General features: G+C 45.4%; 1 protein-coding gene across 3 annotated transcripts; it reads left to right on the top strand.

Moving 5' to 3' along the window:
• The first annotated feature begins 128 nt into the window (after positions 1-128).
• On the top strand, positions 129-23,568 carry LOC112230923 (calcium/calmodulin-dependent protein kinase kinase 2). 3 transcript variants are annotated; one of them, XM_024397321.2, is made up of 17 exons: positions 129-410; positions 6,697-7,265; positions 8,692-8,739; positions 9,574-9,627; positions 10,658-10,709; positions 14,282-14,415; positions 14,716-14,752; positions 14,996-15,017; positions 15,144-15,235; positions 16,444-16,643; positions 16,746-16,799; positions 16,935-17,008; positions 17,092-17,179; positions 17,270-17,401; positions 20,494-20,606; positions 20,987-21,080; positions 21,805-23,568. In XM_024397321.2, exons 2-16 carry the CDS (start codon positions 6,765-6,767, stop codon positions 21,066-21,068), a joined length of 1,683 nt encoding a protein of 560 aa, XP_024253089.2. In that variant the 5' UTR covers positions 129-410; positions 6,697-6,764; the 3' UTR covers positions 21,069-21,080; positions 21,805-23,568. The 3 variants fall into 3 exon arrangements, with proteins under 3 accessions (XP_024253089.2, XP_024253087.2, XP_024253090.2); XM_024397319.2 differs by having other exon boundaries at positions 133-410; positions 21,027-21,080; XM_024397322.2 differs by lacking the exon at positions 20,987-21,080 and having other exon boundaries at positions 141-410.
• The last annotated feature ends 1,659 nt before the right edge of the window (positions 23,569-25,227 follow it).

Here is a 25,227-nt window from a genome sequence, read left to right as displayed (position 1 = left end):
TGGTTTTCTGGGTCGTCAAATGATATCGTTTTTGTACCACATAGTGGCGCCAGAATGAATCAAGGCTACATTATGCTTCTATGCCAAGAAAGGCCAATGCCATGCAAAGTTAGTGTTTTAACTATGCTCCGATAATTGGGGGCGAATATCTAATTTTCCTTTTGTGAATATTCAGGGAGGGATAAATAAAAACAACTGTCATATGGTCCACGACCTACAGCGTTTCACCCACTGGCCACACGGTGTCTGCCCAGCTGGATTGGTTCTTCAGAGGATGCTCGCCACCTATCACGATGCTTCGTTCAGTTTCTTCACGTCGCTAGATATTTTACCAGCAACATCAACACTATTTCATGCAGTCAGGTGGCTAGTATACGGAACGCCCTTAGTTCATAATTGCACCCGAAAAGGTAAGTTTCAGAGCAACGATTAGATGGTAAAGTTATTTCTACCATGCGTCACGTTTGTGGTCGAGAGATTGTTTTTTTAAAGCGTGAGCGTTGCTTCCACTAATCTTCGTTTAGGTTAGCAATCTAGCTAGCGATACATATTTTATGCTTGCTAGTTTAATGTAAACCGTTATCAATGTGAACCTTCCAGGGGGCCTTTGATGTTCCGGGTGTGCATGCTTTTGCGTTATTCATCGCCCTTGTCTCGCTCCCAGGACGTTCTCTATCCGGTCATGAACATTTTAGCCTGCAAGCTCGATTTACTTTAAGAAATGTCATGGAATTAACCTTAGTTTGCGTCTACTGATTGCTTTGATGTGCTAAATGACGTTCACCCGCCCGTCAGGCGACTGGGGTCCTATATGTTTTGTGTATGTACAGGCCATCGGGAACATCTTCGGGATTGAAACATCTGGTTACCGAAGATAATAATTGTGGGTTTGCAGAATAACATTGACATGGATGCAAATTACTTCCTATTCAATTGAGCACTGACCATATCGATAAGTCATGACAGCTATGGCCCTATCGTCATGATACCAAACTTTCCACCTGCACGCTTGCAGCATCTCTGTTTGGTCAAATGTATACCAAATGGGCCTAATAATCGGCACCATCAGTCCCATTGAGACCTTTGCATAAATAGCATAGTACAGCAGCTGTAGTCTGCTTGAGAGAGGAGATTCGTTTTGCCATTCACAGGCTTATCTGGTCTCGGACTATCTACAGATCAGTGACAGGGTTGATCTGTAATGATGCTTAGAATACTCCTCTGCTCCAGATGGCATTGTGTTGTTGCCCTCAGAGCAGCATCTGTTTGTTTCCAGGGCTGGAATCCACCGTAATGAGGGATCACAGAAGTTGAATGGCTTTAGCCTCAGATCTCTAGGAGCAAGGTAGTAAGTTGTCTGTCTTTGCCTGCCATGGACTCCATTATAGCTGCCTTGACAAAAAGTGACAATGTGTAAATAAGTAATCTTGCTACTTGTGTGTGTGTGTGAATTTCTCAATCACTGACTGTGTACATTAGCATCTCAAGCAAGTGGAAATAGATGGCAAGAAACAGGTCAAGACCCATCTGAGATCAAAGTAGGTCATGGGTAGTTGACCCCACTCCGTTCTATTATAGGTTCAAACACAGTGGGTTAGGCAGGCTAGCTTGGCCTACATCTTGGGTCACTTCTCACCAAGTTTCTCTCCTCAAGCTAAATCAAGCTATTGTGGAACAGTGTGGGTACATTAAAAGAGAGAGGTTCCCAAAACACTAAAAATGTTGTGATTAGGGTTGCAAAGGGTCGAACATTTTCCGTGGGAAGTTAAGCCCGGGAATGTTTCTTAAATTCATCAAAAGTTAGCTTATAACAGTGAACATTTTTTGTGGGATACACATAAGGCAATTATAGGTATTGTGGCATATTTTGGTTAAACTATCCCCAAATCAAATGGAATTGCAACCCTCTGCATGCCCAGTGCATTCTTCCATCACATGTACAGCTGATTCTCAAGATCAAGCACACTAATGAGATGCTATTGAGCCCACACTACTACACTGTCTGAGCCAAGGACGACATGCATTCTGGTAAGTTTTGATGACCAAATTGGGTGGGGTGAATATATTTTATATGACATACAAAGTGTGTTTAAATCATTTCTAACTTGTTAACAGTCCCTGCTAGTTAGTTTTTGTTACAATGTGGGTTTTAGCTTGCATGAGCCTGCTAACTGAGGAGTGTTAATTCACCTTTTTCCATACATGTTTCATTTAAAAACATTTGTCTTACAAAGGACTTGTTTAATCTAACTGCTTAACTATTTATCTGTACACGGAATTGTATTTTTTTAACACTTTTTCTTCTTCTAATCTTTACAGGAAAATGCCACTATCTGATGTGTGGAGACATTTCACTGTAGCTAATGTAGAAGGAAAATCTGTGTACATTTGCAAATACTGTGCCAAATCATATGTGAAGAATGCAACAAAGATGCAGAATCATCTGGCCAAGTGCATAAAGTTCCCTCAGCGCTCACAACAAGCAACCTCTGACACAAGTCCCTCTACTTCTATTCGAGGTGAAAATGATGAATCAGACACCATATCGATAGCAACAGCTCATGGTCCTCCTGGAATCAGATGTTTATTTGACTCAATGGAGGAACATAGTCAGTGAAATGCTGATGAATGTCTTGCTCTAGCTGTGTATGCAACTGGTTCACCTCTGATGCTCACAGGCAATGTGTATTGGAAGAGATTTCTGAATGTTCTTCACCCAGCATACACCCCTCCAACCAGACATGACTTATCTATTAATTTGCTGGATGCAGAGTTCAAGTGCAGGTCAAGCAAATCATAGAGAAAGCAGACTGTACTGCAATCATCTCTGATGGGTGGTCGAATGTTCATGGGCAAGAAATAATTAACTGCATCATCTCCACCCCTCAACCGGTATTCTATAAGAGCACAGACACAAGGGACAACAGACACACCGGTCTCTACATTGCAGATGAGTTGAAGGCAGTCCTCAATGACCTTGGACCACAGAAGGTATTTACACTGGTGACAGAAAATGCTGCAAACATGAAGGCTGCTTGGTCTAAAGTGCAGGAGTCCTACCCTCACGTCACACCCATTTGCTGTGCTGCTCATGCATTGAATCTGCTCCTTAAGGACATCATGGCACTGAAAACAATGGATACACTCTACAAGAGAGCCAAGGAAATGGTTAGGTATGTGAAGGGTCATCAAGTTATAGCAGCAATCTACCTCACCAAGCAAAGTGAGAAGAATAAGAGCACCACATTGAAGCTGCCCAGCAACACCCGTTGGGCTGGTGTTGTCATCATGTTTGACAGTGTTCTGGAGGTGAAGGAGTCTCCAAGAAATGGCCATATCACAGTCTGCCGAAATGGACAACCCCATCAAGAGGCTCCTCCAGGATGAGGTATTTTGGGAGAGCGTGGTAAGCAGCCTGAAACTCCTGAAACCTATAGCAGCAGCCATTGCACGGATTGAGGTAGACAATGCCATCCTGTCTGATGTTCAGACTCTGCTTGCAGATGTAAGAGAAGAAATCCGTACTGCCCTGCCCACTTCACTGTTGCTCCAAGCAGAGGAAACTGCTGTTCTGAAATACATCAAAAAGCGTGAAGACTTCTGCCTGAAGCCAGTACACGCCACAGCTTACATGTTGGACCCCAAGTACGCTGGCAAGAGCATCCTGTCTGGTGCAGAGATCAACAAGGCCTATGGTGTCATCACTACCATGTCTCGCCACCTTGGCCTGGATGAGGGCAAGGTTCTTGGCAGTCTGGCAAAGTACACCTCCAAGCAAGGGCTTTGGGATGGAGATGCAACATGGCAGTCGTGCCAACATCTCATCAGCCACCCGGTGGAAGGGACTTTGTGGATCTGAGGCTCTTTCCCCTGTTGCCTCCATCATCCTCCAAATCCCACCAACATCAGCCGCCTCAGAGCGCAACTGGTCCTTGTTTGGGAACACGCACGCAACAGACTGACCAATATAAGGGTTGAAATATTGATGGCCGTCCGGGCAAATTTAAGGCTTTTTGAGCCTGACAACTAGCCATCCTCAACAAGGTTGGAAAGTGACAGTGAAGATGAGGCCTCAGAGTCTGATGTTCAAGAGGTGGACATTGAGGAGGTCCAGGGAGAAGACATGGAAGCCTGAGAGGAAGACAGTCTAGAACCTGAAGCTTTTGTTATCATTTTACAGATGTATGTTGAAACGGTTTTTGGGAGATGCGAAGGATTATTGGGGATCATTCAATATTCCCTTTCTTTTGTTGTTCAGTGAAACGGTCCCATGTGAAGAGTCAACTCATTTAATTAAAGTTAAATTTGTGACTAAATAGTTTTAAAAATTTCTATTGGAAGGATTTAATCATTTGCAATTATGTCTACTTATGATAAGGTAAAACGTTTATGTTTGCCTCCCGAGTGGCGCAGTGGTCTAAGGCACTGCATCGCAGTGCTAGCTGTGCCACCAGAGACTCTGGGTTAGGTTCTGTCGCAGCTGGCCGCGACCGGGAGGCCCATGGGGCGGTGCACAATATGCCTAGCGTCCGGCTTAGAGAGGGTTTGACAGGCCGGGATATCCTTGTCTCACCGTGCACTAGGGACTCCTATGGCGGGCAGGGTGCAGTGCTCGCTGACCAGGTTGCTAGGTGTATGGTGTTTCCTCCGACACATTGGTGCGGCTGGTTTCCGGGTTGGATGCGCACTGTGTTAAGAAGCCGTGCGGCTTGGTTGGGTTGTGTATCAGAGGACGCATGGCTCTCGACCTTCGTCTCTCCCGAGTCCGTACGGGAGTTGTAGCGATGAGACAAGATAGTAACTACCAGCAATAGGATACCATGAAAAGGGGGGTAAAAAAAAAGGTTTATGTTTGTCTCCATATGATATGGTAAATATATCCAATGCAAAAAACATCTACAGTTAAATGGAATTAAGTATTAATGGTATTAATATTAATTTGACTATAATCCCGTTAATTCCCACAGAAAGTTTCCACCTCTGAATATTCCCCAAAATGAGCAAACCCTTGTTGTGAAGCCATTCATATGATGTTAGGTTGCACAGGACATTCCTATAATGTTGACAGAACACCTGATATAAGTTCTTTAAATTAACCTGTGGTAGTTGTCTGGGATGTTGCTAGAATATTCCTTGTGATATTCACATAGGTTGCACAGTTTAGTTTTAGTCAACATGGGAGGGAACAGTGCTCTGCTCTGAAAATAATGAAGGGGCACTTCGTTGTTTATTCTCTGTTGAAACTGGCCCCTGTTTGATATTGTTATTGTGTTGTTACTTGGTAACGAATGACGGAGGAAGATTCCCAAGGGTTGCACGTCATGTTCCGTATATGTCTCTCTTCTTCAAAAGAGAAACACACAAGAATCACTGTTTTCCCCTGGTAACACTGGGGCCACTAACTTTTTCAGTTGGTGGCACCAGCCCATGATTAAACATTTTGTTGCTGCGTCACACAATATAAAAAAAACAGTGATCACCTTGTAAAGTTACTCACAGTGAAATAAGCAGTTGAAGCAACAACAAAGTGTATCCCCGCCATTGTTTCGGTCAGTAAAAAGCTGAGGAAAGAGGCTGGAGAAGTTGGGGTCAATTTCAATTCATGAAGTACACTGAAAATCACATTTTCAATGTTTTTTAATTGGAATTGAGGTTTGGTTTACTTTCTGAATTGACCCGGAATTGGAGGGGGGTGGATAGAAGTGGTGTGAGGCAGAGCAGGAGAGACACAGAAGACAGAGATTATACAGAGGCAGCTATAGGGAGTTACATGAATAGAGAAAATGTGAAAGAGAGTCCAGGAGAGAGCATAAGCAATTCACTCCCAGAAGACTGTGGTGGTAAAGAAAGATGGAGGGATGTACAGCAGAGATAGACAGTGTGGAGGTAAAGGGGGGGGAGTCAAGGCCACCTGGATGGGGTGTCTCTTCCCACACACCATCTTCTCGTTGTGAACTTGGCTGGGTGTATATTTTTCCTGTCGGCTTTGACTTCACAGTCTATGGGGCCCCACTCAGTTCACACACACTGAGCTCCAATCCCCTCAACATCATGTCAGGAATCAACCTGCCGAGAGAAACCGCTCCATCTTTACCACCCTTGACGGGCAGAGTCAACATCAGAACAGATCATGGACCCAGATTGGGTTGTGAACAGGGGGGTGTACTTGAGATAGAGGTAAACAACCTTGTTTGGCTGGAATAGATAACCTAACCCCCTATAGAGACTGGGAGTCCAACCATTCTGAGAAGTTGTGATTCCTGCCCTGTTTTGAAGTTGTTGGCACATGGAGAAGCAGTATGCCAGTAACGTTGCCTAGCATAAGTTCAAACAGCTGTAGGTTGATTTGGTTCTGAAGAATGTTTATGAAGTTGCTTTGTGTTTGCGTCATCTTGTTAGGATTTGTTTGTTGGCACCTCAACTCATTTTCAGTTGAAAGAGCTAAGATAATGTTGCAGGTTGGAATTCCAAGTGTGTCTGGCTCATTTTACGTTTAGCAGTCGCCCTTATCCAGAGCAAGGTACAGTTTTGCTATTTTGCCCTTGAGCAAGGTCAGGACCAAGGCTCTGTGTCTGTCTACAGACCTGTGTTGTAAATGATAACAAAAATGTCTGACATTTAGGCTTTTTCATTCATCATCAAGTCCTCTGTGTTGAAAAGTGAAATATGGTTTTTATTTTGTGTTTTTGCTTTTAGTGCTCTGCTCTCCTGAGGTAGACCACTGATGGAGCAGCGACATACAAGCTCTGGGGACAGTCGTTGTCATGTTTCCATGCGTTTCCTCCTGGCCCTCTGCTGAGCCCCCGTCGCCCTGCGGTCATGTATCCCTGCCCACACACACTCACACACAGCCCCTGCCTGACCTACTGTGCAGCTGCCCTGCCCCGCAGATGAACCCTCACCCCCTCCCAGACTACATGGAGTCCCTTATCGTGGTGACCGAGTACGAGCCCAAGGGGGGTGATGAGGTGGAGGACATGGAGTGCTCTGAGACGCCCTTCAGAACCCACTCCTGCGACCTGCTGTCCCACTCTGTGGGCCACCCCGAGGCCCTGTCCCCTGAGCCCCAGGGGCACAGGGGAAGACTAAACCTGTCAGACCGGAAGCTGTCCCTGCAGGAGCGCTCCCAGACAGCCTCGTCCCCCAACGGGCGCTACATCTACCCCTCGCTGCCCTACTCGCCCATCACCTCGCCCCAATCCTCCCCGCGGCTGCCCCGTAGACCCACCGTGGAGTCTCACCGCGTCTCCATCACTGACCTGCAGGTAGGCAATGCCGCCACAGCCCTTCCTGCCTTTTAACCCACCCCCCCTGGTCTTTGGAATAAAAACACAATTTTGTGTTAGTCAAACTCTATGAACACACATCAGCTGAACTTGTGTGTTTGTCTCCAGTGGTAAATGAAGCAGCATACTGGTATAAAGGTTGAGCCTATGTGAAGGTAAGGTCCATGGTGTTAGTAGATGCTAGCTCACTCCCCAGTAGATCTCAGAAGCTTGGTCCAGTAGACTCCCTGTAGAGATGTTCTGTGTCCCAAATGGCACCCTATTCCCTGCACAGTGCACTACTTTTGACCCAAGCCCTATGGGACCTGCTATTTGGGATGCAGACATGGGCTGCATTCCACACACTTAAAGGCACACCCTCCTCCACTTACCCTCGCCTTATGGTCCTTGGGGGAAGCCCCGCCGCCATCTTTGCCATCGGTCCAAACAATTAGCCAAGCAAGAAAAGTTGGCAACGAAAGCCCCTCAGCCCTCGTTTGTGATCGAGTGTTGGAGTGCACATTTCTTTTCACTCCTGAAACGCCCCAGAATTCTATTGGTCATGATTGGACATCTGCTAAGAAAAGTCATTCAACACTTAAAACCAACATCAATATGGAGAAGTAAACATACCAGTCTAAGTAAAAACAAATGTAAATAAGTTAGAAATTGTACTACAAACACGTCTCGTAAAAGTAATGGTGTTTTTGTTTGGTTCGCTTTTGGAAGCGTTATCTAGCCCATACAACTTTCCCTGACATCACACTTATACGTTGTCATTTCCGATTTACCTTATATCGTCGGATGGCTAGTTTTCGATGCCTGTGGATGTGTTGTCTTCTAGCCAAGATATGAAATTCAATCATAATTGACTGTAGCGCATACAAAGCGGACACAATAGCTACCGGGGGGTTCCATGATGCCTGGACGAAAAACAACCGTGGGACGAGTGAGGAATTTCCTGGGCAAGGGCGGTCCATTTAAAATGAATGAATTCCTCCCTTGCACTGCAAGTGTAACTCATCATAACGTCATGATACGTCGTCAGAAGTGTCCACTTAATTTGAGGGCTGAGGGGAGAAGGTGTGTCTTTCACATGTTGGAATGCAGGCATGATCTCTCTGCTTGCTAGGCTGTTACCCTGCTCCCCGAACACCCCTAGACTTTACAGGATAAAAACCAGCAGAACCCATTACTCATGAATGGTACAGGCTTATATATATATTTTATGTTTAGTCATGGTGACTTCTGGTAGTTTGTTTTCCAAGTTGAAACAAAAGGAAGGTTTTGTTAGTAAACGTATTGCTTTTACATGGATGGTTGGTTCTCCTAATGCTACACCTCGTGTGGTTCTGGCAGATGAAGAAAATGCATTAGTCATGCAAAGACGTCAGCTTCTATCTCTCTCTCTCTCTCTCTCTCAAAGGACTGCGTGCAGCTCAACCAGTACAAGCTGAAAGATGAAATCGGAAAGGTACTGTTGTCGCTCCTCAAAGCACTTCACCATTCCTTCACCATTCCTTCACCATTCCTCCACCATTCCTCCATCATTCTCCTCCACCATTCCTTCACCATTCCTCCACCATTCCTTCACCATTCCTCCACCATTCTCCTTCACCATTCCTTCACCATTCCTCCACCATTCCTCCATCATTCTCCTCCACCATTCCTCCACCATTCCTTCACCATTCCTCCACCATTCCTTCACCATTCCTCCACCATTCTCTTTCACCATTCCTCCACCATTCCTTACTGTGCGTGTTTAAAAAGTCGGAGGGGATCATTAAGGACACGGTTGCCGTCATTCTCACTTCTCCCTGCCAGCCTTGTCCTCATTTCAAATTGCCTAAAATCCGTGTCCCAGGGAGAGTTAGAGGAGGATGAGAGGCTCGTATAAATAGCCCAAGTCTCCTCTCCTCTCTCCTCTCCTCGGGCAGAGTGGGTCTGTTCTGTGTGAAGCAGTAGACAATGGGAGCCTCAGGATGGGTGAAGTTGGAGAGAGAGTTCTGCCTGCCGTCTAAAGTGTCTGTGTGCGTGTACATGTGTGTGTGGTGGAAGGGGGGGCGGGTAGACTTACATTTTTACTGTACTTGATTTGAAGCAGCTGGTTCTCATTGAGAGTACTCGGCCCACACATTTCCGGTGGGTCAGCTTGGGATAGCTATTGTGTGTGTGTGTGTGTGTGTGTGCGTGGGTGGGTGTTTGTGTGCGTGTGTTCTTTTGAGTGTGTACTGTAGGTTTTTATTTGTGTGGATGATTGACTGCTACTGAACGTCACACTTCCTGTGCTCTCCTGTTCTCTGACAAGGGCTCCTATGGTGTTGTCAAGCTGGCCTACAATGAAGACAACAACACTTATTACGTGAGTCCTGCTGGCCATCTTACACACACACACAGTGGCGATTTTAGCATGTACAGTTTACATACAGTTTACATCCGGAACTTTACATACACCTTAGCCAAATCCATTTAAACTCAGTTTTTCACAATTCCTGACATTTAATCCTAGTAAAAATTCCCTGTTTTAGGTCAGTTAGGATCACCACTTTATTTTAAGAATGTGAAATGTCAGAATAATATTTGAGATAATGATTTATTTAAGCTTTTATTTCTTTTATCACATTCCCAGTGGGTCAGAAGTTTATATACACTCAATTAGTATTTGGTAGTATTGCCTTTAAATTGTCTAACTTGGGTCAAATGTTTTGGGTAGCCTTCCACAAGCTTCCCACAATAAGTTGGGTGAATTTTGGCCCATTCCTCCTGACAGAGCTTCTGTAACTGAGTCAGGTTTGTAGGCCACCTTGCTCGCACACAAGTTTACAGTTCTGCCCACAAATTTTCTATAGGATTGAGGTCAGGGTTTTGTGATGGCCACTCCAATACCTTGACTTTGTTGTCCTTAAGCCATTTTGACACAACTTTGGAAGTATGCTTGGGGTCATTGTCCATTTGGAAGACCCATTTGCGACCAAGCATTAACTTCCAGACTGATGTCTTGAGATGTTGCTTCAATATATCCACATCATTTTCCTTCCTCATGTTGACATCTATTTTGTGAAGTGCACCAGACCCTCCTGCAGCAAAGCACCCCCACAACATGATGCTGCCACCCCCGTGCTTCACGGTTGAGATGGAGTTCTTCGGCTTGTAAGCCTCCCCCTTTTTCCTCCAAACATAACGATGGTCATTATGGCCAAGCAGTTCTATTTTTGCTCCAGCCATTACCACGAGCCCGTCCTCCCCAGTTAAGGTGCCACCAACCTCCTGCGATGTGCACAGGTTTGTAGCTTGTAACAACAATCCCCTTTACTGTACATCTCTCCATACTTTGATGTCAGACCTCTTTCCCTCTCCTCCCTCTCTCCCTCCTCCTCCCTCTCTCCCTCCAGGCGATGAAAGTGCTGTCCAAGAAGAGGCTGATGAGGCAGGCAGGTTTCCCACGTAAGTACTGAGCCTGTGGCATATGGTCAATCCAGCAGGGAACACATAGACTATTCTAGGACACGACAGTGAGACTTTGCTGCTGTAGACCAGTGGTCACCAACCTTTGCTGAGTCCAGATGCAAGCCAAGATCTACCGCTCAGATAACTAAACATGTACCTATTGAAAACAGTTTTGTAGCAATGAGGTTTGTAGTAGGCTACATCACTGCGTGTTGGCTGTGCTTGAATTACCCTGCCAATGTTCTTCTCAGACCATTTTGAAATTATATATATTTTTTAAATGTAGATACATGACCATGATAATTTGTTGTATTACTTGTGAAGCACAGCTGAGTGAGCAATATCATTGGCTTTTTATGTAATTTTACTGGACTGATGGCCTGCATCTCATAGTCAGTCTGAGGGGGGAGGGAGCAGCGGTGAGGCTGCCTCTCACCCGACTCACTGTCCCTCCTCCCTCCCTCCTCTCTCCCTCTCACCCGACTCACTGTCCCTCCCTCCTCTCTCCCTCCTCTCACCCGACTCACTGTCCCTCCTCTCTCCCTCCCTCCTCTCTCCCTCCCTCCCTCTCCCTCCTCTCCCTCCCTCCTCTCTCCCTCCTTCCTCTCTCCCTCCTCTCACCCGACTCACTGTCGACTCTCCCTCCTTCCTCTCTCCCTCCTCTCACCCGACTCACTGTCCCTCCTCTCCTCCCCGACTCACCCGACTCTGTCCCTCCTCTCTCCCTCCCTCCTCTCTCTCTCCCTCCTCTCACCCGACTCACTGTCCCTCCTCTCTCCCTCCCTCCTCCCTCCCTCCTCTCTCCCTCCTCTCTCACCCGACTCACCGTCCCTCCTCTCTCCCTCCTCTCTCACCCGACTCACCGTCCCTCCTCTCTCCCTCCCTCCTCTCTCACCCGACTCACCGTCCCTCCTCTCTCCCTCCCTCCTCTCTCACCCGACCTACCGTCCCTCCTCTCTCCCTCCTCTCTCACCCGACTCACCGTCCCTCCTCTTCTCCCTCCTCTCACCCGACTCACCGTCCCTCCTCTCTCTCTCCCTCCTCTCACCCGACTCACCGTCCCTCCCCCTCTCCCTCCTCTCACCCGACTCACCGTCCCTCCTCTCTCTCTCCCTCCTCTCACCCGACTCACCGTCCCTCCTCTCTCCCTCCTCTCTCACCTGACTCACCGTCCCTCCTCTCTCCCTCCCTCCCTCCTCTCTCCCTCCTCTCTCACCCGACTCACCGTCCCTCCTCTCTCCCCCTCTCTCACCCGACTCTCCCTCCCTCCACTCTCCCTCCCTCCTCTCTCACCCGACTCACCGTCCCTCCTCTCCCTCCTCTCTCACCCGACTCACCGTCCCTCCTCTCTCCCTCCTCTCACCCGACTCACCGTCCCTCCTCTCTCCCTCCTCTCACCCGACTCACCGTCCCTCCTCTCTCTCTCCCTCCTCTCACCCGACTCACCGTCCCTCCTCTCCTCCTCTCTCCCTCACCGTCCCTCTCTCTCCTCCTCCTCTCTCACCCGACTCACCGTCCCTCCTCTCTCCCTCCTCTCTCACCCGACTCACCGTCCCTCCTCTCTCCCTCCTCTCTCACCCGACTCACCGTCCCTCCTCTCTCACCTGACTCACCGTCCCTCCTCTCTCCCTCCCTCCTCTCTCCCTCCTCTCACCCGACTCACCGTCCCTCCTCTCTCCCTCCACTGAGAAAAGGTGACACTGATGGCGAATCTCAAGTCGCACAGCATTATTTCTGCCTCATGCCCTAATTCATGTTAGTCCAATGTCCATATAAAGTGAAATATTACTCGATTTAAAAAAGAGACAAGCCGCTAATAATAACAATGCAAACTTATGGGAACACTTTGTTGTACTCATTCATACAGCTGCAGTGCTGGTTGTACTCATTCATACAGCTGCAGTGCTGGTTGTACTCATTCACACAGCTGCAGTGCTGGTTGTCCTCATTCATACAGCTGCAGTGCTGGTTGTACTCATTCACACAGCTGCAGTGCTGGTTGTACTCATTCACACAGCTGTAGTGCTGGTTGTACTCATTCACAGAGCTGCAGTGCTGGTTGTACTCATTCACAGAGCTGCAGTGCTGGTTGTACTCATTCACACAGCTGTAGTGCTGGTTGTACTCATTCACACAGCTGTAGTGCTGGTTGTACTCATTCACACAGCTGCAGTGCTGGTTGTACTCATTCACACAGCTGCAGTGCTGGTTGTACTCATTCACACAGCTGCAGTGCTGGTTGTACTCATTCACACAGCTGCAGTGCTGGTTGTACTCATTCACACAGCTGCAGTGCTGGTTGTACTCATTCACACAGCTGCAGTGCTGGTTGTACTCATTCACACAGCTGCAGTGCTGGTTGTACTCATTCATTACAGCTGCAGTGCTGGTTGTACGCATTCATACAGCTGCAGTGATGGTTGTACTCATTCATACAGCTGCAGTGATGGTTGTACGCATTCATACAGCTGCAGTGATGGTTGTACTCATTCATACAGCTGCAGTGCTGGTTGTACGCATTCATACAGCTGCAGTGATGGTTGTACTCATTCATACAGCTGCAGTGATGGTTGTACTCATTCATACAGCTGCAGTGCTGGTTGTACTCATTCATACAGCTGCAGTGATGGTTGTATTCATTCATTACAGCTGCAGTGCTGGCTGTACTCATTCATTACAGCTGCAGTGCTGGCTGTACTCATTCATTACAGCTGCAATGATGGTTGTACTCATTCATTACAGCTGCAGTGATGGTTGTACTCATTCATTACAGCTGCAGTGATGGTTGTACTCATTCATTACAGCTGCAGTGATGGTTGTACTCATTCATTACAGCTGCAGTGATGGTTGTACTCATTCATTACAGCTGCAGTGATGGTTGCACTCATTCACACAGCTGCAGTGATGGTTGCACTCATTCACACAGCTGCAGTGCTGGTAGTACTCATTCACACAGCTGCAGTGCTGGTTGTAGTGTGAGTAGAAGTAGGGATGCACATTTTATGGCTTATGAAAGTTTTGAACAAAGTATTGACAGTGCTGAATAATGACTTAAACATGAGCTTACTCATCAGTGCTCTGCTGTATTCGTTGACTCTCTCTAGTCATGGTTTTGAAATCTCTCGGTATCAACTTTGCTGTGCGATCAAGGTTTCTTTTCACAGTCTATGGCTCGAGGAAACTGTGCAAACACAGTGATCTGAGCTTTCTGATTGGCCAGCTGTAGGCCTATAGGTACACTTGATTTGCTCTCTGGGCCTGCCAGGTAGGCAGAGTTCTACGTTCAGACACATGAAATGGTTCAAAATGGGAACACTTTGCTTTCCCGGCGCTAGGGCTGCTGAATCAAGTGCACCTACCACCAACAGTGTGAAAGGAATTTTAAAAAATAGGAACGCAAGGCTTTATCGTAGTTTTTTTTTTTTACAGAAATGTTTGGTGATCGACTTGGAATGCCTTGGAGATCGACCAGTTGATCGCGATCGAACCGGTTAATGACCACTGCTGTAGACTAACCAGACCACTACACTTTCTCCCCTCCCTCCCTCGTCCTTCCTGTCCACCTGCAGGGAGACCACCCCCCCGCGGAGCCAAAGCAGCCCCCGAAGGCCCCCCTCAGCCAAAAGGACCGCTAGAACGGGTCTACCAGGAGATTGCCATCCTAAAAAAGCTGGACCATCCCAATGTAGTGAAGCTAGTGGAGGTGAGGCTCTACAATCTGGATGGTGTTTGTCCTCTTAACACAAGCTGTTGTGTGTTGCCAATGCATAATACATTAGCAACACATTATGTCACTGTTTGAGTTCAGTGTTATTTTCATGAGACAGGAACCTCCCTGCTTCAATTGTTTTGTCAAAAATGTCATACAATATTATTGTGACTGCTCGTTGGCACTGTCAGTGATTGCAAGTTTGTGTTTACAAACAGAGTGCTAGTATTGTAGTGTGCTGTCGGTCTAGTATGTGTACTCCTCTGAACCTGCGTCCCTCTCTTCTCCTGCCAGGTTCTTGACGACCCTGGTGAGGACCATCTGTACATGGGTAAGATTGGCCTGATTCTGCGCTTGGCAGCGCATACACACACACACACACCACACACCAATAGATATCCCTTCAGTTCACATTACACAGTCACTGTTCAACATCGTTATGAGGTGTGAGACACACACGTCCCACTCACTTCCTAATCAGACCCACTCACAGATTTGATCATTTTAATCATGATAACTAACTAGCTAAAGCGTTGATGATGTAGTAATGACGGCATCTCTGTTCTTTTTACAGTGTTCGAGCTGGTCAAAAAGGGGTGGGTTAATCCTCTTGCTACTGTAATCAGCATAAGCTGGAGTGAGCTCAATCTCGTTAAGCACTGACGCTCAATTTACTGCTCTCTCGCTGTGTCTGTTTGTGTGTGTGTCTCGCTCGTGCACAGGGCTGTGATGGAGGAGTTGCCCACGGACAAGCCGCTAAATGAGGACCAAGCTCGGTTCTACTTCCAAGACCTAGTCAGGGGGATTGAGTTCTGTGAGTGGGTTCTCTTCTCTAATCACAGTACTGTCTGTGCTCTCCCTCTCTTTGTTGCTGTACACCGGTAGCTCACCTGTGTTCCCTATAAATGCTGTTGTGAATGAAAAAGATTTGCACTCACACCCTGGCTGCGAAGCCGGAACATCTGTGTACGCGATCCCTGACGCAGTGACAATAATACAAATGAAGTAAGCTTCATGCGACCTCTTTTTGAGTGTGGACCCATCACACCTTTTTTGCTTGTCTGAATTTGCAGGTTTTACCCACCCACCAAACATTTGGGAGAGCACAATGGTCTTCTTCTGATTAGCTACTCTTCCGCTCTTCAGCCACCCACTGCCTCCTTTCCACAATGCACATAATCACAATAGCTTTCAGTGGCATTACTGCACTCAAGCACAGTGTGCATCCTAAGTGGCACCCTATTTCCTATATGGGGCTCTGGTCAAAGTAGTGCACTATATAGGGCATAGGGAACCATTTGGGACTATTTCCTATATGGGTCTCTGGTCAAAGTAGTGCACTATATGGGGCATAGGGTGCCATTCGGGGCACCCAGGCTTACCACAAGCTCTGTCTTCTACCAGAGCAGTACACACGGAGAGATGGAGGGAGAGAGATGCACTATAAGGGTACTTCAAGCAGCACTCAAACCTCTCTTCCTCTCCCACATACAACTACTCAGACACCCCCCCCTTCACTTTAACACAAAGAGTCCTCCTTTCCCTGTATCTTCAGGAGGTGTTATACAGAGGTGTGTTTGTAACAGATTGAGATTGCACCGGAACAACTCACCCACAGCTTAAAATGGTGCTGTTGAATCAGATCCTTTTCAGTGCTTAGTAGGTTGTCAAATCAAACTTTATTTGCCACACGCGCCGAATACAACAAGTGTAGACTTTACCGTGAAATGCTGACTTACAAGCCATTAACCAACAGTGCAGTTCAGGAAGAAGAAAATATTTACCAAGTAGACAAAATAAAAAGTAACATAATAAGAATAACAAGCAGATGGTCATGTGTTTGCGGGCAGAGGGTCACTAGTTGGAGCCGTGCTATGGACAGGGACTGTGAAGGAAGCGATACCGTTTAGCAGCACAGTGACGCTGGTTACAGAGGGAGAAATGAAAAGTAGTCAAATGGGTGACTCGTTACCGTGAGAGCCTCTGCTAAATGACTAATAATACTGTGCTGTTGTTTTCCAGTGCATTACCAGAGGATCATCCACCGGGACATCAAGCCCTCTAACCTCCTGGTTGGGGAGGACGGTCACATTAAGATCGCTGACTTCGGGGTCAGTAACCAGTTTGAGGGGGCCGACGCCCTCCTCACCAGCACGGTAGGCACGCCCGCCTTCCTCGCCCCCGAGACCCTCTCCGAGACCAGGAAGAACTTCTCTGGCAAGGTGAATAAGCTTCTGTCAGTGAGCTTCTCTCTGAAATTCCTTAAGGGCAGCTGTTATGAGGAAATTATGTGGGTTTTAAGTGAATTCTGTTTCTTCTTATAGGCATTGGACGTTTGGGCCATGGGAGTGACGCTGTACTGTTTCGTGTTCGGAGTGGTAAACCTCTCCTCCTACTGTGCTCTATATGTTATTACAATCCACAGCTGCATGATGCAATAGTTCAGCCTTATGACCGATATGGAACATGTTTCACCTGACGGGTTCTCATTTGAATGTGACTCCTGTCAACAGTGTCCCTTTATGGATGAACGCATCATCAGTCTTCATCAGAAGATCAAGACTCAGCCAGTGGAGCTGCCAGAGCAGTGAGTTCTCCATTCAACTCTACTGGGAGGGGATACGATCCATGATTAATGAAGGACCCTAACTCTTGTTGTGGCCCCTACAGTTCAGACTTATCTGATGATCTGAAAGATCTGCTACTGAAGATGCTTGACAAGAATCCAGAGACCAGGATATCAGTACCGCAGATTAAGGTCTGCTTTTTCGTGATTTGTGTGTGTGTGTTTGTAATGCACTTAGTGTGTGTGGCTGCATCACGTTGGGCCTCTCTCTGCTCCCTCCAGGTGCACCCGTGGGTGACGCGGCGAGGAGCGGAGCCCCTCCCTCTGGAGGATGATAACTGCTGCATGCTGATCGAGGTGACTGAGGAGGAGGTGGAGAACTCTGTCAAACACATCCCCAGTCTGGCCACTGTGGTGAGTGGTGGGAGGAGGACACACACAGGCCACACTGCACTGCCTTCATAGCTAGAATCTGTAGTTGATACTTCCTTTTTTGGGACCATTGATATGTGCCCATTGATTCTTGAAGAATATAACTTATACAGTGGGGAGAACAAGTATTTGATACACTGCTGATTTTGCAGGTTTTCCTACTTACAAAGCATGTAGAGGTCTGTAATTTGTATCATAGGTACACTTAAACTGTGAGAGACGGAATCTAAAACAAAAATCCAGAAAATCCCATTGTATGATTTTTAAGTAATTAATTTGCATTTTATTGCATCACATAAGTACTTGATACATCAGAAAAGCAGAACTTAATATTTGGTACAGAAACCTTTGTTTGCAATTACAGAGATCATACATTTCCTGTAGTTCTTGACCAGGTTTGCACACACTGCAGCAGGGATTTTGGCCCACTCCTCCATACAGACCTTCTCCTGATCCTTCAGGTTTCGGGGCTGTCGCTGGGCAATACGGACTTTCAGCTACCTCCAAAGATGTTCTATTGGGTTCAGGTCTGGAGACTGGCTAGGCCACTCCGGGACCTTGAGATGCTTCTTACGGAGCCAGTCCTTAGTTGCCTTGGCTGTGTGTTTCGGGTCGTTGTCATGCTGGAAAACCCAGCCACGACCCCGCTTCAATGCTCTTACTGAGGGAAGGAGGTTGTTGGCCAAGATCTCGAGATACATGGCCCCATCCATCCTCCCCTCAATACGGTGCAGTCGTCCTGTCCCCTTTGCAGAAAAGCATCCCCAAAGAATGATGTTTCCACCTCCATGCTTCACGGTTGGGATGGTGTTCTTGGGGTTGTACTCATCCTTCTTCTTCCTCCAAACACTACGAGTGGAGTTTAGACCAAAAAGCTCTATTTTTGTCTCATCAGACCACATGACCTTCTCCCATTCCTCCTCTGGATCATCCAGATGGTAATTGGCAAACTTCAGACTGGCCTGGACATGCGCTGGCTTGAGCAGGGGGACCTTGTGTGCGCTGCAGGATTTTAATCCATGACGGTGTAGTGTGTTACTAATGTTTCCTTTGAGACTGGGGTCCCAGCTCTCTTCAGGTCATTGACTAGCTGTGTAGTCCTGCTGTGTAGTTCTGGGATGATCCCTCAATTTCCTCATGATCATTGATGCCCCGCGAGGTGAGATCTTGCATGGAGCCCCAGACAGAGGGTGATTGACCATCATCTTGAACTTCTTCCATTTTCGAATAATTGCGCCAACAGTTGTTGCCTTCTCACCAAGCTGCTTGCCTATTGTCCTGTAGCCCATCCCAGCCTTGTGCAGGTCTACAATTTTACCCCTGATGTCCTTACACAGCTCTCTGGTCTTGGCCATTGTGGAGAGGTTGTAGTCTGTTTGATTGAGTGTGTGGACAGGTGTCTTTTATACAGGTAACGAGTTCAAACAGGTACAGTTAATACAGGTAATGAGTGGAGAACAGGAGGGCTTTTTAAAGAAAAACTAACGTGTCTGTTAGAGCCGGAATTCCTACTGGTTGGTAGGTGATCAAATACTTATGTCATGCAATAAAATGCTAATTAATTACTTAAAAATCATACAATGTGATTTTCTGGATTTTTGTTTTAGATTCCGTCTCTCACAGTTGAAGTGTACCTATGATAAAAATTACAGACCTCTACATGCTTTGTAAGTAGGAAAACCTGCAAAATCAGCAGTGTATCAAATACTTGTTCTCCCCACTGTAAATGCCTCATGAGCTTAGTTCAACTGTCGCACCCCATCAGAACCCAACATATAAACCTGTTTTGCTCCAATGTTTGTTGACATCGTAAATGTAAACGGATACTGCACAGCCTCAAAACATGGTTTTAAACTATAATTTTGATATCCATATCCCTGTTTATGAATTAAAGAGTGGTTATATTTCTCCAGGCCCGTCCATCAGCTTTTTACCAAAACGGGTGGGGTAAATGCGTTGTTTATTGTTTCAGTTAAGGATTCTAGCTTTAACACTGGATTTAACATGATAGTACTGGATTTAACATGATAGCACTGGATTTAACATGATAGCACTGGATTAAACATGATAGCACTGGATTAAACATGATAGCACTGGATTAATGGCTCAGAACTCACACTCAGGCTCATTTTGCAGCAGGCAGTCTCTTGGTGTACTGGGACAAGAGGCCACACTTTATGAATTAAAGAGTGGTTATATTTCTCCAGGACCATCCCTCAGCTTTTTACCAAAATGGGCGGGGTAAATGCGTTGTTTATTGTTTCAGTTAAGGATTCTAGCTTTAACACTGGATTAAACATAGCACTGTATTAAACATGATAGCACTGTATTAAACACGATAGCACTGTATTAAACACGATAGCACTGTATTAAACACGATAGCACTGTATTAAACACGATAGCACTGTATTAAACACGATAGCACTGTATTAAACACGATAGCACTGTATTAAACACGATAGCACTGTATTAAACACGATAGCACTGTATTAAACACGATAGCACTGTATTAAACACAATAGCACTGTATTAAACACGATAGCACTGTATTAAACACGATAGCACTGTATTAAACACAATAGCACGGGATTAAACACGATAGCACGGGATTAAACACGATAGCACGGGAATAAACATGATAGCACAGGAATAAACATGATAGCACGGGATTAAACATTATAGCACTGGCTCAGAACTCACACTCAGGCTCATTTTGCAGCAGGCAGTCTCTTGGTGTACTGGGACAAGAGGCCACACTTTACAGTTCACAAAAGATACCTTATGAATGTTCATTCATTGATTTAATATCATCAGTTTCCTTTCAGCTCTTTTGATTGTTTCATCTACAATTACTGTTGTACAGCTGGGTAGTTACACTGGTTACACAGAAGTTATAAAGTCATTAAACCACGAGGGCGAACTTGATATGAAGTGTTGTAACTAATAAACAACTGTTTGACCAGAAAAAGTGAATGATAAACGTTGGACATTTGTTCATAGCCACTCTGCTCTGTGACAGGTGTCAATCTTAACTCTGTGGTGTAGCCCATTCAAATGTCTCTCTGTCTCTGTAGATCCTGGTGAGGACCATGCTGAGGAAGCGCTCCTTTGGGAACCCCTTTGACTGGGGCCGCCAGAGAACCGAAGACCGAGGCACCGGTCTGTCTGCACCAGGACACGTGCTCACGTAAGTTCCCCTCTCTTAGGCCTTTTACACTGCTCTCTAGTCAGTAGAGAAACATCTTTTCTAAACAGTTAGGGTTGCAAAATATCTGTGTTTTTCTCAGGTTTTCTCAAAATCCTGGTTGTAGGATTCTGGATTTTCTACTTATTTCCGGAACATTTCTGGAAAACCTGGCAATTTTAAGAAAGTTTCCAGAAATGTGCAATCCTACAATCACTTAATAATGTAATGTAGCTTCTTATTGCAATAGAAAAGCTCTTTTGTACATGGCTAACTATTCTTATCTTGCGAAATTGATTCTTAATTGTCATTAAATAATAGTAGGATGTCACGTAGATGGTGTTAAGATTTACTTGTGATATACTCGTCTGTGCTTGCTGTAGCAACCTCTTAATCTGCCCCCCTCCCCCTCCTGCCCGCCAGCAAAGGGAGAGCGGGCAATGTGAGATGCTGCTACATTCATAGTAACCAAAGAAGGTAAAGGACTATGGGCCTGCCACTGCCTTGCCTGCCTATCTAGCTCAATACTATTCAAGTGGTATGAAACTCACTTAAGTCCATAGGCATGAGTGGTGTTTGTCGTCAAGTGCTCCTGTGTAACAGATCAACATGCAGTCAAGGGAATAATTATAGCCAATACACAGGGGTACTTGAAACCATGTCTGGGAACCTCTTGCTGATCCCCAACTGGGGTGACCTGGGGTTCCCGTACGACCAAGTGCAATCTAAGGTGTTTCTGGTCAAGTGTGAACTGTACAGCAATGAGCAGAGCAGAAACCGTCAAGTCAGCAAATTAGAATGAATCAATCTCATCCTTGGCCAAGCACTTATAGAACTGCAGCCTAAACACTTTCCCTGTGAAAACCCTGATTTAAATTTGGCCGAATATCTGTATTTAAAAAATGGGTCATTGATTCCTCCGCATGCAGCATCACAATACCCTCCTCCCTCCCAAGGACATACGAGTGAACTACTTTGATGTTGTTGTTTTTTAAATCTCTGACCTGAATGTTCAACTAACAGCTTGCTAAGTTCCCTCTCTGCTCAATCTCTCCAGTTACGTAGCTAACAAGTGAATGGTTCCACTCAGTTTCCCAGCTAAACTGAGGTTAACTAGCTGTATCTCTACAGTGATAGAATTGACACAGGTACTTAGCACTGGTGGCTGTATTGAATTCTGCTCCTCTGGTTTGTTTCCTAGGAAACAAGAGAGTGGGGAGGGCATGAGAAGTATGGACCTGCCCTTGGTGGGCGAAGATGAGACTCTTTCCTGATGCGGTGTGGTTTCTCAGCGCGAGGGTGAAGGCATGCTAGCGAATTATGTTGGTTGAAGCCACTAATGTCTTTTGTGGAGGTGGACAGGACTGTTATAGGGATGTGACGGGAGCCTGAACACCCTTTTGGTGAAAGCTCCCTCCTGACTGTCACTCACTAACACCCATCTGTAATGCATGCTCATGTTTCTAGTCATAGCATGCTCTGTCACAGGCTTCTGATATAAAGGTCTGTATTTTAGCCTAGGTACATGTGTTTCTCCAGGCCTCCTCCGTTTGAAAAGGCTCTCACGTTTACTGCAGGGGTATGGGGACGGGAAGGGGTGTTTGTGGACGGCTGTACATTTTCAAGGGGCGACCCCTGTCCCCCACATGTTAATAGAGCAAGTTACTTAACTATGATTGTCTGGACCACTCACCATTAATGTGGACAGTTTTGTAACGATAAACAGGAGAGGTTTATTGAAACGAAAAAAGGTTTACTACATTCCTGGTATGCATGCGAGTTTGTTTCTTTCCCAGTGCAGCCATTGTTTACGCTACATAAGCTGCACAATCATAAAATTAGTTATCGATGCACAAACTATTTATTTGATTAATTCAGTCCTCACTAATGGTTTGTTGTAAAATGTCTCCCAGTTACTACAACTGGGGAAGAGCTTCTAAAAAAAATGACGTGTTTTCTAACGCACTTACTTCTTAAACGTGTGGCGGGCCAAGGGGGATGATACAATGTTGAAGCTCAAGTCAAAATAATGTGTTTGTGGCATGTTTGTTTCTTTAAGCTTTTTATATGTTAATAGATTGACGGGTGTGGTTTTTAAACCTCTCATTTTCAGGACACCAAAAATAAATTAAATTGTGTATTTTGTAAACTAATAGCAAACACCTTTAAAACAAGTGACTATTTCTAACTGCAATGTCATTGTGAAATGGTAGGAGTTATTGTCTCTTACAAATGAATTTCACTCCCAGGCATATAGTGTGGCTGCAGACCTCTTGTACAAATCTATGCATGACATATCTGTTACGGAAATGTTGGAATTAGTTTGAATTAGATAAAGTTGTCATCAGATATGGTAAGATACAGATGCTAGTAGAACTCCGACATTGTCCCCGGAGTGCAACTCTTTTTCCATGGCTAAGCGGTCGAATGATCTTCCTAGTTGTCTTGTGGCATGTTTTTTTTATTTTTTAAATGTTTACCTCTTGCATTTTTTTTGCACGTAGTTAGACTGTGTTTGTGTATGGATAGCTATAGTCGCTGGACATGTTTGTGTATGGATAGCTATAGTCGCTGGACATGTTTGTGTATGGATAGCTATAGTCGCTGGACATGTTTGTGTATGGATAGCTATAGCCGCTGGACATGTTTGTGTATGGATAGCTATAGCCGCTGGACATGTTTGTGTATGGATAGCTATAGTCGCTGGACATGTTTGTGTATGGATAGCTATAGTCGCTGGACATGTTTGTGTATGGATAGCTATAGTCGCTGGACATGTTTGTGTATGGATAGCTATAGTCGCTGGACATGTTTGTGTATGGATAGCTATAGTCGCTGGACATGTTTGTGTATGGATAGCTATAGTCGCTGGACATGTTTGTGTATGGATAGCTATAGTCGCTGGACATGTTTGTGTATGGATAGCTATAGTCGCTGGACATGTTTGTGTATGGATAGCTATAGACCTATAGCTGGACATGTTTGTGTATGGATAGCTATAGTCGCTGGACATGTTTGTGTATGGATAGCTATAGCAACTGGACATGTTTGTGTATGGATAGCTATAGCCGCTGGACATGTTTGTGTATGGATAGCTATAGTCGCTGGACATGTTTGTGTATGGATAGCTATAGTCGCTGGACATGTTTGTGTATGGATAGCTATAGCAACTGGACATGTTTGTGTATGGATAGCTATAGTAGCGCTGGACATGTTTGTGTATGGATAGCTATAGTCGCTGGACATGTTTGTGTATGGATAGCTATAGTCGCTGGACATGTTTGTGGTTCCATAGTATATCTTTGAAACAACATTAATTCAACAATTAATGCTTCCAACATACAGATTTTTTTCAGCACCAACGTGTTGAATGTATGACAAAGGTACATCATTTTTGTTTTGGGGGGGGGCATTTCTTGCACGTCACTACTGTATGTTTAAACAATCTGAATTGAATGTTGTGTGTTTTTTAAGACTTATTACTTACTATGCATACGAAATGTCACTCTGTGGTGCAGCGCTCCACCCTGTCATTGGTCTGTCATGTATACTGTGTTGTTGGATGGTACAGTATCTAATTGAGGTCTCTGTATACAGTAGCTGACCACTTGGTATGGCAGTACCTGTTTGGGGATCTCACAATCTTGTGTAAAATGTTCAGGAATAATATGATGGAATATTCAAATGAAGGAGAAGATACTGACTATGACCTCAGTCCAGATCAGAAGCGGCGGTTAGAGCGCTGGGCCTGTAACTGAAAGGTTGCTAGTTTGAATCTCTGAGCCGACGAGGGAAAAAAATGAAATGACAACTTATTTGATCACTCCACATGAAAGTGCTCCCCTCCCCTTCATTATAACATAGAAGAGGTTGGGTTTGACTACAGGGCTGAATTAAATGCAACCCACGGAATTCTGTATTATATTTGTATTTATACATATATTTCATCTTCGCTTTTTGTTTCAGTCTTTGCCCAATCTTATTGAAAGGGCTAGGATTACCTTTACTGTCCATATCACACAATGTACTGTAGCATAATGCCATCCATTGTAGTGAGAGCTTTGGTGCCTCAAATGCATGCCAACATACTATAAAAATACCATTGAATTGTCATAGCATAACAGAGCTTCTCACAAAACAAGAGCTCATAATAATTTAATCTATTGTATCCAGTTCATTATTTGAGTAAAATACAGTTAACTTTCTGCAATGTCTCCCGTCTCTGTCACATTATTTTTGGGTGCTTTGCTGTCGGCTATTGTTGAAGCACTTGGTCACACGTTTTCAGGCCATCATAGGTAATGGCCATACTTTATGAACATAAATTTATGTTACACAAGATGACCACCAGAGTGCGTCCTATGCCATTTCATGATACAATATGGACTCTGCATTTTCACTGCCTCGGGTCAAAAAGAAATACCTATCGCTGAATAATACTTATAGGCCTAATAGGTGAATGTATTATAAGAGTTGTATAAACCAGCTGCAAGCAAACTTGTTGAATGTCTATGGGGAATTAGTTTAACATGTGGAATAGGGATGTTATTCAATAAATCAAGAATGGTTCAGTTATTGCCGGGTTAACATTTTGGGAGGTCATCTAGACTTGCTTTACAGAAGA

Source organism: Oncorhynchus tshawytscha, linkage group LG33 (assembly GCF_018296145.1).
Source record: "Oncorhynchus tshawytscha isolate Ot180627B linkage group LG33, Otsh_v2.0, whole genome shotgun sequence".
NCBI lineage: Eukaryota > Metazoa > Chordata > Actinopteri > Salmoniformes > Salmonidae > Oncorhynchus > Oncorhynchus tshawytscha.
Note: the sequence above shows the minus strand (reverse complement) of the source record. Positions and strands in the feature narration are given on the sequence as shown.

Coding starts and splice junctions, on each gene's coding strand:
- LOC112230923 (XM_024397319.2), top strand. CDS start 6,765: ATGTTTCCATGCGTTTCCTCCTGGCCCTCTGCTGAGCCCCCGTCGCCC. Junction 9,628..10,657: donor AAGACAACAACACTTATTAC/GTGAGTCCTGCT, acceptor CTCTCCCTCCAG/GCGATGAAAGTGCTGTCCAA. Junction 15,236..16,443: donor AGTCAGGGGGATTGAGTTCT/GTGAGTGGGTTC, acceptor GTTGTTTTCCAG/TGCATTACCAGAGGATCATC.